The sequence below is a fragment of the Stenella coeruleoalba genome (genome assembly GCF_951394435.1).
Source record: "Stenella coeruleoalba genome assembly, chromosome: 1".
In the NCBI taxonomy this organism is placed as follows: Eukaryota; Metazoa; Chordata; class Mammalia; order Artiodactyla; family Delphinidae; genus Stenella; species Stenella coeruleoalba.
Window position 1 is genome coordinate 154,538,498 of NC_137169.1, and position 14,695 is coordinate 154,553,192.

Consider the following 14,695-nt stretch of genomic DNA (forward strand, 5'->3'; position numbering starts at 1 on the left):
ATGATTTATAAGGTTATGTGGTGTTGTTCTATACAATTCCCCCCTTTTTATTTCTTCAATAGTTAGATTTAAAGATCTATTTGCACGTTCTATAATACCTTGTCCTTGAGGGTTATATGGAATGCCTGTAATATGGGTAATTTGTAATGAATTACAAAATGTTGCAAAAGCAGCACTAGAGTAAGCGGGCCCATTATCTGTTTTAATAATTTTGGGAAGGTTCATGAAAGCAAAACAGTGTAATAAACGAGTGATAACATGTTTAGTAGCTTCTCTGGTCTGTGCTGTAGCACAGAGGAAACCAGAATAAGTATCGATAGTGACATGAACAAACTGTAATTTCCCAAAAGACGGGATATGAGTAACATCCATTTGCCATAAATGTCTAGGTAATAATCCACGAGGATTAGCAACATAATGTGGAACAGGAAGGTGAGGTAAGCATTGTGGGCATTGCTTAACAATTTGTCAGGCGGCTTCACGAGTAAGGGAAAATTGTGTGTGTAATGTAGCCGCCGACTGATGGTGTAAAGCGTGCAATTGCTGTGCTGCTTGTGAAGCAGTCTGATCATAACTTACCATAATATGAGGGTGTCCAGGACATGGACCATGAGTATCAACAGTATGAAGATAATGAATGCAGTACATTAGCCATTCTTGACAGCATGACAAATGGAAAGGAGGAGTACGGTAAATTGGGACATGTCCTGCTTTAGGGAAAAGAGATTGAGAAGGAGGAGTAACTTCAACTCTATTCTTGGGAGGAAAATGTACAGGATAAAGATCACATTTAGATCGAGTTAAAACATCTGCAGTCGCATTAAGTTTAGCCAATGGACCAGGCAAGTTAGAATGAGCACGGATATACAGACCTGCAACAGAACCATCGTGGGAACGAATAAGCTGTTGAAGCAAACGAAAAGAGGATGATAATTCAGGGTCATTATTATGTCCTATGGTCGCAGTCTCCAGAAGAAATAATAAGCTAATAAGATATTTACTATCAGAAAACAAATTAAAAGATATAGAAGGCAAATGTTTAAAAGCCATAATGACAGCAAACAGTTCAACACGTTAAGCTGAAGTCAAGGAAGTTTCTTTAATGAGTTTTGTTCCGTCATCAAAGATTACAATAGCCACTCTTGAAGAAGAACCGTCTGTAAAAACCAAAGGTACATGAGGAACAGGCTGTTGCCTAATTATAGAAGGAAAGATATGAGTTAAGTTTGCTGAACTGGATCAATTTATCAGCAGGGTAATGGCATTCCAAGGTACCTGAAAATCCTGCAAGAGCAAGACCCCATTCATTACTATGTTGAAAAAGCCAATTTTGTTGACTAACTGAATAAGGGATAATAATTTGAGAAGGTTCTATACTTATAGGTTGTAAGCATCTAGTTCTACCTTGCATTATTAAATTACTAATAAGTTCATAATAAGGGTTAATAACTTTAGAGGGTGTAGTTTTCATATGAATCTATTCAATAATTCCAACAGTTTGCCATAAGACGGCAGTAGGCACATGAGGAGTTGGACAAATTATTAAGAAAATTGGAAGGTGAGTATGAATTCTAGTTAATTGTGTAGAACTGATAGATCTATTGACTATTTGTAAAGCTTGAAACCCTTCTGGAGTCATAGAGCGTGAAGAAGAAGGATCTGAGTCACCTTTAAGAATATCAAACAAAGGCTGTAATTGAGCAGTAGTAAGTTTTAAGGAAGGCCTTAGCCAATTAATATCTCCAAGTAATTTTTGAAAATCATTTAATGTTTTTAAATTATCAACTCGAATTTGCAGGTTTTGAGGCCTAATAGTAGTGTTATCAATATATTTCCCCAAATATAAAAATGGAGATTGTCTTTGAATTTTTTTTGAGGCAATGACCAAGCCAAATGATTGTAAGGACTGTTGTAAGAATTGAAAAGCAGTCTCTAATAAAGAAATATTATCAGTGGCTAAAAGTATATCATCCATATAATGTATGAGATATAACGATGGAAACCTTTTTCTCACAGGAGTCAAGGCCTGAGCCACATATTTTTGGCATAACGTAGGACTATTTGCCATGCCCTGAGGCAATACTTTCCATTGAAATCTCCTCATGGGTTCCTTAAAATTTAAGGAAGGCAAGCTAAAAGCAAAATGTTTTCTATCTTCAGGAAACAAAGGAATAGTGAAAAAACAATCTTTTAAATCTATAACTAAAAGGTGATAATTGTGTGGTATGGCTGTTGGAGAGGGTAGGCCTGGTTGAAGAGCTCCCATTGTTAGCATAGTTTTATTAACAGCTCTTAGATCCTGTAATAACCTATACTTTCCAGATTTTTTCTTGATAATAAAAATAGGAGTATTCCAAGGACTACAGGAAATTTCTAAATGCCCTAATTGTTCCAGTACTAATTGTTCTGCAGCTTCTAATTTCTCCTTTGTGAGGGGCCATTGGTCCACCCATACAGGGTCATCAGTCAGCCAAGTAATTGGATCAGCAGTGAGTGGAGGAGAATCCAAGGCCCCTAAGAAAAACCCAAACCTTGTCTATCATTTTTTATTTTCACATCAATAGGATAGACAGTTCCTTGTTGATTTGTTCCCAGCCCTTTTGTGGGAAGAAATCCTTGATCCAACAACATATTAGAGACTTGGGAATTTGGACTATAAAGTAATACTCCCATTTCTTTTAATATATCTCGGCCCCAGAGGTTTAAAGGCAGCCCAGGCAAAACATAAGGCTGGAAGTATCCTGAATGGCCCTCACTATCTTGCCATAATAATAACTGACTGCTTTGCATAGGAGAAGAACTTTGTCCTATTCCTTGAAGTTCTGTAATAGTAGGACTAATGGGCCAATGTTTAGGCCAGTGTACCTGCGTCATAACAGAGACGTCAGCTCCAGTGTCTAACAAACCTGAAAAAACCTTTCCATTAATGGTTCATTTCATTTCTGGACGTTCTTTCCCTATCTTCTGAATCCAGTAGGCAGCATTAGATGACCCAAAGCCTTTGTTTCTCTCTTTTGATGTTGTAAAATTTGTCCATGAGGTACAAAGGGCAAAAGTAGCAATTGTGCAATTTTATCACCAGAAGAAATAGTTATTATGTTTTTAATAGTTTGTGCCATGACTTTTATTTCTCCTTCATAGTCAGAATCTATGACTCCTGGTATAATAGTTAAACCTTTCATGGTGACACTACTTCTTCCCAATAATAGTCCCATCAAACCCTTGGGTAAAGGTCCATAGATGCCCATAGAGAGGGCCTGAGGACCCATTTCAGGAGTTAATACATAGCAGGCGGAGGTACTGAGCTCCAGTCCTGCGCTTCCTGGTGTTGCTCTGGAGAGCAAGGATATTGTATGTTTTTGTTTTGGTTAACGTCTGATTGATAATTGAGGAGGATACACAGACACTGCCCTTATTATTTGTTGGGGCCGGGGAAGGCCCCGGGAGGAGTTTCCTGACAGTGGTGTCCCATCGTTGTGGGCCACTGAGCAACAATCTTGTGCCCAGTGTTTTCCCCTATTGCATTTAGGGCATAAACCAGGGATTTTCTGACCATCTGGAGGTTTTTGAGTAGGGAAGGAAGGACTAGGGTTAGAATTAAAAGATCTACATTCTCTAGCAAAATGACCTGCCTTTCCGCATTTAAAACAAGTCTTTGTTTTCTTTTGATTGTTTTTAAACCCCACTTTAGTTAATGCTGCAGCCATAGCAGCACCCTGTATATAAGCAGGCCCAATGTCTGCACAAAGGCGAATATAATCCTCCAATGTTCCCTGTTTTCTCCAAGGTCGAATCGCAGCCTGAGACGCATTATTAGCATTCTCAAAAGCAAGCTGCTTAACTACAATTGTACCAGTGAGTCCGTCCACAATGAGTCTCCCCACCGCCTGTGACAACCTATCTACAAGATCAGCATATGGTTCATCAGGTCCCTGTCTAATTGTTGAAAGATCCTCAGTTTTGTGTGTAGAAGGTCATTTCCTCCAGGCTTGTAATGCCAAATGATTTATTTGAGGATAAGCAACAAAGGGATAAGTTAATTGATCTTGTAAAGAAATATATTGTCTTTCCCCAATCAGGATATGATAATCAACTGCAATATTATGGGCAGCATTCTTTTCTGCTTGTTCAGCAGCCCGTTCATAAAAATCAAACTTCCATATTAAATAATCTCCACCATTTAAACAAGCTCGTGCAATAGACTTCCAATCAGCGGGGGGAAGAGCTTCTCCTGTCAACCATAGCAGCAGTAAAAGGAGCAGTGGGCCCATATTGAGCACAGGCAGATTTTCAATCTTTCAAAACTTTAGAAGGGAGAGCCTGATGCTCCCTAGTAGCTTGTTGAGGATTATTAGGATCAGGTCTTTCTATGACGGGACAACAGAAAATAGGATCTTCTCCTCGTTTTATTGCTCCTTGTACAGCGCGCTGCAAGGGACTGAGCATTTTTACAGATGTAGATTTTTGAGGAAGACAGTCCTTATTAACCTGCAGCTTTTTCACTGATTTATCTATCATAGCCATTAGAAAATCATCCTCAGGATATTTCTCTCTTTTATGTTTAAAAGCCTCATCTGTTAAGTCAAAATGTTCCTCTTCATCTAAAATATTTAAATTAATTAGCTCTTTCAATTTAGGAAGTGGCGACACAGTAGCTGATACTACAGTCTCTCCTTCTGCCAGAGGCTTATGTTTTTCTGACTTTACATTTAAATCAACACTATCATGAGAAGAATCTAAACATATTTTTATCAGATTCCACAAACTATATGTAACAACAGGAGTATGAGTAGGCCCTCGAGCCTCATAATAATTTTTTAAATCTTCTCCAACTTTCTGCCAGATTTCTATGTCAACAGAGCCGCCATCAGGAAACCAGGGAGATACACCATGGATATGCTGTAAAAATTCAGTCAACTGTGAAGGTAGAAACTTTATTACCCCGAGCTTTAAGCATGGAAAGTAAAACCTGAGCAAATAATTCACACTCCTTTGAGCCCTTTTGCCCCATCTTATTTTACTTCTGACTATTGCCTTATGCCTCTATTAGTTTCACTTTTACTGGTGGCCACACATATTTTGCATAAGGGTTCTCTTACCTGCACTTTCTTTTTCTTTTAATTGCCTTCACGCTTCCTGTTCGAGTGCCACTTGCCGCGGACCAGCCGGAGAAAGAGGATTTCACCGCCCAGGGTCAGAAGGGAAGGGGTAAGGAACTGAAGTAGCACCGATGAATGGGGTCAGAAGGACCAAGACAACTGATGGTTGCAAGGCATTTTATTATGCTACAGTGGCAGATTATATAGACTAGAAAAAGGAAGGTTGCCAGATGGTGGTTTACATTATCTACAGACTGTCTCGGCTCAAGGTTAACTTCCCTGGGAGGAAACCCATAAGCCCAGAATCATCAAAAATAACCTGGATGTGCAGGGGGTAGACAGCTTTGCTTGTCTCATTTTACATTCTTTCTGATTTCTGGGCCCTGGTGATTTATCTCCCATGGAATGGAACAAGGAGGGGAACAAGTAGGGACAGTCTCTTCGAGCAGCGGCCGCATGCCTGGCATGTCCCTAGCCTGCTCTCAAGGCTGACTGCTTCCCACACATATGTTGCCTTGTTTAAGCCTCAAGCCCTCGATCCTTTGTTGAAATACAATAATTTCATTCCTATGGTTTTCAATACCAGAAACTCAACTTCCAGGAGGGCTAAAGTCTAATTTGTACTCCAAACCAAGTAGCAGTGCAGTTCGCTACTACTAAGGCTGAATCCATAAAGACTTCAAGACCACGTCCAGAAGACAAGTTATTATATATAACACCCTAGAAGGTCTGAAACATAATTATCATATACATAGCTGGTCCTTCAGAGCTTTTTACCTATAGCATGTTTTTTGATGAATTTTATTTAATGTACTGGAGATAACTGTGACTTACTGATCAAATATTTGAATACTTATACTTACCTGGGATTTTATTTCTGCTGAAAGAAAAAGGAAGAACAGGACTCACTTAAAAAAAAAACTTTAGAAATGAAAGTAAAAATCTTACCCCACACTATCACTTTTGGAAGCAGCATAGAGGGGCAGTCAACGGTAAAACACTGGTGAAATAGGTCAAAACTCTAGGCCAAAAATCCATTATTATTATCATCAGTGACAGTACCACAACTGTGCCCTTCGTAATTAATAATCACTCCTAAGAATCTTCATTTGGCACCAGATGATGTGTTTAAGAGAAACAGTCTGGGAGGTTTTGAATCAGACTTGGTTTTTTGTTAGCCAAGTTACAGGAGAATTTTTAAAGTGGGGGGAAGGGAAGAAGGAAATGGACCAGGAAAAGAATTTAAGCCATCATCTATAAACCAACAAAGCAATAATAGTTCCAAACATTATGTCAGACACTAAAATGACTGATATAGGCTCAAGTGGTTTATAAAACCTATAAAAAGACTACACCAGCAAAGTCCCCATTTATCTGTAGAGTTCAGAAACTAAAACAGGGAATATTTTAGCTTAAAACCTTATCTCAAGAGAATCATATACACTTCACATGAATAAAAATACCTGAAACCAAACGTTTTAAAAAGCTCCAATACCCAAAATATAAAGAAAAATATTAATTCAGAAGACTCAATCAATCCATCACAGAACGGCTGGGCAATCTCTATCTCCCTTCCACACTAACCATCCACCCCATGGAAGACCAAGGGAGATCAGACCTTCCAGACTTACCTTCCAGACCTTCCAGACACCTGGCTGCTGCAAAATTCTATGGAGACTCCTTGTGGAACAGCAGTTTCCCATCTCTTGTGTCTCTCCCTATCATGATCATGCAGGAAGCAAGTCTGGCTGTGCTATTTCTTATCATTGTCTGTCACCCATCTGCAGCATGGTATTGTACAGATAGGGAAAAAGTAGTTCCCTTTCCCCCAGAAGGTTGAGGCTCAGGTACAGGGGTAATTCTCCTGTGCACACAGTCATTATTTAGGCCGACTCAGTGACTTCAACAGGCTTAATCATGTGATCAGGTTTGTTGCCAGCTGCATAATGCTCCCACATCTGTAGATAGAGCTGCTCTAGTTCCATTGTGTATTGTTTGGTGTTGAATAGAGGGCTAGATGTTCTCTGCTTCCAGACTTTGCCACGAATTTTCTTCAGGTATTCTAGATCAGTTCCCAGTTTCACAGCTATGTCTTCATATTCTTGTCTATTTTTAGCAATAAGCTCAAGACAGCCTAAACAAGTGAGCTGGGAAGCTGCAACTCGGGAAGCAAGAGTCTCTCCTGGCATAGTCACCATGGGTGTCCCTGACCAAAGGACATCCATCCCTGTGGTGTGTCCATTACAGAGTGGAGTGTCCAAGCAGACATCAGCCAGCTGGCCTCTCCGAACATGTTCCCCTTTAGGAGCAACAGGTGAAAAAATGATATGGTTCTGGGGAAGGCCCATATTTTGTGCGTACTGTTGAATATTAGGTTCTCCTACTGCTGGAAAACGCAACAGCCACAGTACACTATTGGGAACACGCTTCAGAATATTTGCCCACATCTGCAAAGTAGATGGGTCAATTTTATATAACTGATTGATGTTACAGTACACAATGGCATCTTCCGGTAACCCGTACTGAGAACGTGTGGTTACAATAATGGTACAGGGAACCTCCTCTCCAGTGGCAGCCTTAATGTTGATCTGGGTAGTTGCCAGTCCATTGCTAAGACTGAATCCATTAATTGTTATCTGAATTTGTCCTCTGTTAATCATTTCAATAACTGCCTCTGCAATAGTATTCATAGGAATGACAGGCATATTAAGAGCTGTATTACTGCTGTCTGCATTGTCTCCTCCATCAGGACATTTCATCTTGACAATTTGCACATCTGGGAGACTATGAAGAAATGCTTTGAGGTCGATGCCATTCAGCACAATCCGATTGTCATAAATGTGCCCATTGGACTTAAAATCGATGACTGCTTTCTTCTTCAGGTGAGGGAACATATTAGCATGATCACCAATAAAGAAAGTATGGGGCATATAAGCCAGTTTCTCAGAATACTGCTCAGCAACTTCAGCAGGTGAAGTTTCCTGATCAGTGATGATATAATCCATGAAAAGCACGCCACTGGTCCCAGGGTAGCCCAGCCACATTGCCTGAATAGGAGCTGGCCTGAGAGCAAAGAGTTCATTTCGAGCACCCCTGGTATAACCATTCATATTTACAAGGATGTGTATACCATCTTGATGGATGCGATCAGCTGCTTTCCCATTGCATGGAATCTGAGAAAGATCAATGAAATGATGGGCTTCTGCCATCACCTTCGCTCGGAAGTTTGTGCCATCATCTGGGCTCAGGGCATAACAGAATACCTCAAATTTATCAGGATTGTGCATGCCTGGAATAGACTGCATAAGATGAGAAGTAGGATGATTCCCAAAGTCAGAACTCACGTATCCTACACGCAGTCGACCATCACTGAGCTTCAAGTCTTTTGGATGTTCATACGGTGGTTTATGAAGGACATTGATCTCATCCAAGCAGAGGTTCCCATGGCTCTCAGCAATAGCCTTCCTGAAGCCATGAGAAAGAGGATACAGCATACTATGATGAGGCTGCACAGAAGGCAACCTATTCTTCTCCAGCTGGTCAGCCACAATGCTGACCAACTTCTTCATTCGCTCATCATAGTCTGTCCAATCACAGACAATCTGCAGGCAATGAGCCAAATCACAATAAGCGTCGGGAAAATCAGGTTCAAGCTTCAGAGCAGTGTGATAAGAAGCAATTGCTTCTGGAATATTCCCTGAATACTTGTGAATGGAAGCCAGATTGCTGTGGGCATCTGCAAATGCAGGGTTAATCTGAATGGCACGAGTATAACACTGCAAGGCTCCCTGAACATCTTGCATCTCCTTTAGAGTGTTTCCCACGTTACAGTAGGCATCAGCAAAGGTAGGACTGATTCGAACAGCCTCCTTATAATGCATCAGAGCTTCCTGCAGTTTTCCCTGCTTCTGCAATACACTTGCTAAATTTGAATGGGCAACAGCAAACTCTGGGAAGACTTCTAATGCTTTACAATACAAGCGAACTGCCTCTTCAATGTTTCCCTGGTCTCCTTTGATATTGGCTAGGTTATTCAGAGAGTCTGCATGGGTGGGACACAGCCGCAGAGCTGTATTATAACAATCTTCTGCTTCGGCAACACTGCCCTTCTCTTCCAGAGCGTTGGCTAGGTTGCAGTAAGCATCAGGGAAATGTGGTTGCAATTCAATAGCTCGCCTGTAGGTGTCTATTGCCAGATCTATCAGGCCTATGCTCATAGTATACACAAGCCAGGTTGGCATGTACCACTGCATGATTTGGGCTCAAGCTTAGGGCACAAAGGTAAGCTGCCACAGCTCTGTGAAAAATCCGTGCCTCTTTGAAGACATTTCCTAAGTTGATATAAGCATCCAGAAAATTGGGGTCAAGGGTGACAGCCTTTTCAAAGTGATGAATTGCAAGGCAAATCTCCCCTTGTGCATTGAAAACACAGCCAAGATTACTCCAAGCTACCGCAAAGTTCGGTTGCATCTCCATTGCTTTCAAATAACATGCCTTGGCTCCTTCCAAGCGACCCAGGGCTTTGAGCAGGTTCCCCAGGTCACTGCGAACACAGTACAAATCAGGATTGCACTGAATAGCAGAGACATAAGCTTGTACTGCCCCTTCCATGTCGCCTGCTGCTACCAAAGCAGCTGCCAGGTTAATATAACCACTGATGAAATCTGGTTTGAGATGCAATGCATGCCGGTAATGCTCAGTTGCTTCCTGCAACTGCCCTCTTTCCTTGTACACATTCCCCAAATTCGAATAGGCTTCTGCCAGAAGAGGGTTCTGTTTAATTGCCAGAGTACTAAAGTAGGCAGATTTGTCCAGCCTTCGACACTGGAAGTGTAGAGATGAAAGTAATAAAAGTACTCCAGTATTGTCTGGCTCTTGTCTCCACAGCTGCATGCAGTGTCTCTCAGCTGCCTCAAAATCTCCTGCCTGATATTCTCGATGTGCCAACTCAGCTAACCCTTGGAAGGAAAGCATACGTTTCGTTGGTTCTGTGCTGTCGGCCACATTGCCCACAGAAGACGCCATCTGGAGCTTCTGGAGAGAGTGAGAAAAGGGGGTAATTGAGTCCCCCTGCCGCCACTACTGGCAAGAATGTTTCTAGAGGTAGGAAATATGAGGGCAGCAGACGTACCACTGCTTTGGCAGGCTTAAGCAGCGGCAACAGTTACAGGCACCGAAACTTAGGAACTCTGGTTGGCCATCTACCTCTCATGCTCTTGAAATCTTAATTCTTAACCCTGCCCTCTTCCACCATTTTTCTCCTAATCAGGGAATAAAAATTACCTATATACTTGCCTTAGAAGAAATCAAAAGTCAGTAGTCCAAACACTTTTTAAAATTTTGTTTTCTGTCCAGTTGGAAAGGAAATACATGATTGACTTTACTTCATCATTCATATAGTCAATGTGGAAAACATTAGGGCTGTGAATTTCAATACAGTAAGATCAGAAAATTTTAAATTGGCCTTCCCAAACCACTAATAAGTAACCGATGTTGTATATAATGCTAAAATCTTAGAGACTGAGTTTGATATTTTAAAAGTTCTGAAAGGATTAGCTAATTTCTCCTCATCATATTTCTCATGCCTCAAACCTGAGTATTACTTTTTTTAAAATAAATTTATTTATCTTTATTTATTTATTTTTATTTTGGCTGCGTTGGGTCTTCAATGCTGCGTGCAGACTTTCTCTAGTTGCGGCGAGCGGGGGCTACTCTGTTGCGGTGCCCGGGCTTCTCATCACAGCAGCTTCTATTGTTGTTCCACAACTCTATGGGTTCCTTTTTAGGTCCTATGAAGAACCCTAGAAATTAGTTCATGGAATTATAGGTTTTTGCAAAATTGTCAAAAGTGAGATATTTTAACTTCCATCAGGTAAGACCAGCATCTCTTTCTTTGCCAATTTTCCTTCTATCATATTCCGCTATGTTGGATCATACTGGAATGACCACAGGCTTTTTTGAAATCTGGCTAAGGAGGTTTTATTTTTTCTGTGGTACGCGGGCCTCTCACTGTTGTGGCCTCTCCCGTTGTGGAGCACAGGCTCTGGACGCACAGGCTCAGCGGCCGTGGCTCACGGGGCTAGCCGCTCCGCGGCATGTGGGATCTTCCCGGACCGGGACATGAACCTGTGTCCCCTGCGTCGGCAGGTGGACTCTCAAGCACTGTGTCACTAGGGAAGCCCTAAGGAGATGTTTTAAGTGAGGCTATTATGTGATTTTCAGACAACGCCATATGTAATTGACTATATACTATCCCATTACAGGAATAACTTCCAGTACTCATACTGACTACTCTACTGACTTAACTAGCACAAGACACAGAAGCATAAGGACAAAAACCACCTTACAATATTGCCATGTCTTGCACTTCACAGCTCTCAAAGCATGTGTGTTTGAAGAAGATAAAAAGAACTGAAAAGTACAAAACCAGAAGCTATTCTGTGGAAAATTATTTCAATCATCAGGCATGTGAAAGATAAGTCAAAGATTCAGTTCTCATCAATGCTTAGTCAAAACGGAAATTTTCTTCTGTCAAGAATATACTCCAGGGGCTTCCCTGATGGCACAGTGGTTAAGAAGCCACCTGCCAATGCAGGGGACAAGGGTTTGAGCCCTGGTCCAGGAAGATCCCACATGCCACGGAGCAACTAAGCCGGTGTGCCACAACTACGGAACCTGCGCTCTAGAGCCCGTGAGCCACGACTACTGAGCCTGCGAGCCACAACTACTGAAGCCTGCGTGCCTAGTGCCCGTGCTCTGCAACAAGAGAAGCCACCGCAATGAGAAGCCTGTGCACCGCAACGAAGAGTAGCCCCCACTCCCTACAAGTAGAGAGAGCCTGCGCACAGCAACGAAGACCCAACACAGCCAAAAATAAATAAATAAATAAATAAATAAAAGAATATACTCCATCAACAATGTGTGTAATGGAATGGTGTGAATGAGTATTTTATCAGAATTCCTGTAATGCACAAACCTATAGCAGTACTGAAATCAGTAATGCATTTATAATAGTAAATATTTATGAGGAAGTAATCCATAGAGGTTTTCTCAAAGTTAACAATGAAAATTAATGTGACATTATCAATAATAAATTGTGAAGCTGAAATAAACTTTTCTAAACTATTAATAACTAGAAGCAAATTCTAATCAACCATGTTACAAGAAATCTATGTCTAAAAACTACAAAGTTTATTTCTTAAAATTTTATTTCGAAAATACATAAACTGTCGTATGAGGAGGCAGTTAAAGAATATATAGCTAAAAGAGTGGGGGAAAAGTTTTATAGAGACACATGTGGCAGTAGTTAATTTTTAAATGTCATTTTTCTAGATTTTGTAACACCTATAGTATTGATATTTGAAAGCATTTAAAAAATTGTAATTTGAAGATTTGCTACTTCCAGGTAGAATAAAATATTTTGAAGCAAAACAATGTTTACACTGAGAAAAACAAAAAAAGCCAAATAAAATAGCCAGCATTCAATCAAAAAGTTCTAGACAAACCAAGAGATAGAATCATATGACTAAAATTCTAAGAAAAGAACAGATAATACAAAAATATTTATATAAGATATTGTGTATCTTTATCAGGAAAAGTCTTTATCAAGAAAAGACTTTAAAATCATCAGAATTAATATTATATTTTATTTATTTGTGTATTATATTTATATATAGATATTTATATATTTATATAAAGAACTTAAAGATAAAGCCCTAGTTAAGGCAGTGACAATAGCAGTAGCAGTGGGAGCGAAAAGAAATGGTTATATTCAAGCATATTTTGTCAGGAAAAGTTCAAGATCAAATGTCTGACTGCATACATGGGATGGATAGACGGAGTGGGAAAAATCAAAGTTAACTATAGAGGTTCTAGTAAAGATGGGGTTGCCGTCACCCAACCCAAGGGGCTGCGATCATCCCCAAGATCTAGGAGACTCAAAGGGAAGGTCATGGTCAGAGGCAAAGTTAATTGGTGGGAAAATAAGACTCCCAGTCTCTCCATCTCCTTATACCAGTTTTTTTTTAACATCTTTATTGGAGTATAATTGCTTTACAATGGTGTGTTAGTTCCTGCTTTATAACAAAGTAAATCAGTTATACATATGTCCCCATATCTCTTCCCTCTTGCATCTCCCTCCCTCCCACCCTCCCTATCCCACCCCTCTAGGTGGTCACAAAGCACCAAGCACATCTCCCTGTGCTATGCAGCTGCTTCCCACTAGCTATCTATTCCTTATACCAGTTTTGTTTTTCTGCTCATATACGTAGCAGCATTTCATTCAAGGGGAAAGTCATTGATCTGACTGGTCAAATTAAACAACATAGTTCAAGGCACATTTACAGTGGTTAGTTCCTCCACAATTTAGAAAGTCACATTCACAATTTCCCTCTTCCTACCCCGCAGAACACATTGGCCATTCCTCCAAAGTTTCCACTCCACAGAGTGGACCAGAGATGACATTAGCCTAGAACTGAGAGCTTGGCATGAGATGGTGTCAGCCCCACATAGAGCTCTGGCATAAGTTATAACCCAGCCCAACTCTACAGAGAGCTCTGCATGGAATCCTGGGAGTAAACTCAGCCATAATAATGTGATTCTGTTTTTCATTTGCTTTTCTTCCTTGATTAACTTTCCCTGGCCACTCTGACAAATGAACTTTCAGGCATTCCTGGGCCACTCACTAACTTTATTCCATTTAATGTCATCCAGATTCCCAAGAAAATTACTAACTATAAGGAGGGAAATTTGGAACATGGTGAGTTTTAGATGCCTGAAATATACAGGTCATTGAATCCAGTTAAGTAGCAAATTATCTGGATCTCAAATATGCCAGTAGAATAGCAGACTAAGCTCAATTTAATGTACTCTTACTGGAGACACATGTAAATTCTGGGTCAATTTTGAAAAAGTTAAAAGCACATAGCTGAGATTAAAAGAAAGAAAGGAACGCCTGCATGTTTCAGAAAGTAACAGAGAAATTAAATCCAGAGAAAGAAGAGTGCACTGATGTCTGTGGGTTCCGTTCCTTAGTATAGGCCTTATGTAAATAGGAGCTGGAGCTAGAAATCTAACATTACCTTGAGGCCAGGAATTTAGACTCAGGATGGAACAATATTGAGAAGTTGGTACAGATATCCTACAGAAATTTCATGAGGAACTGCTTAGTCCATTAAGAGGGCCAAGGGCGGTGGTGAGGAAGACTGATATCTCTTGAAAACCTTCAGGTACAGAAAACATCAGCACCTCTGAAAAGGAGGCCTGTCCTTCCCAGCGTTGTGATGGCCAGGTTGTCACTAACCTGTAAGGCCCTGTATGAATCAGAAACTGCAAGGAGAGTAATTCAAAGAAAAACAGATGCAGGATGGGTTTGGCAATAAATCCTAGGACCCTATCAGAAACAAAATTAAAACCACTCTAAAGGGAAATTTTAACAAACCAGAGCAGATAGTATCCTAACCAGAATAGAATAATAATTCTGAGGAAGTTACTTTATTTAAGTAATATTCAATGCAATGGCCAGGCCCTTTTGAAGAATTCTAAAACATATACAAACAATTCGTTTACATCTTATATATCCCACCATCCAGAGCAAA

At 40.4% G+C, this 14,695-nt stretch overlaps 1 protein-coding gene across 1 annotated transcript in view; it reads right to left on the bottom strand.

Moving 5' to 3' along the window:
• The window catches only part of LOC307193287 (uncharacterized protein), a gene marked incomplete at its 5' end in the record, with an annotated part of 41,622 nt that overhangs the window by 2,518 nt on the left and 24,409 nt on the right, over nt 1-14,695 (bottom strand). The window contains one exon of the mRNA XM_079935024.1: nt 6,731-10,133. Coding sequence (XP_079791150.1) covers nt 9,264-10,133 — 870 coding nt within the window. The 3' untranslated portion in view covers nt 6,731-9,263. The remainder of the gene's footprint in view (nt 1-6,730; nt 10,134-14,695) is intronic.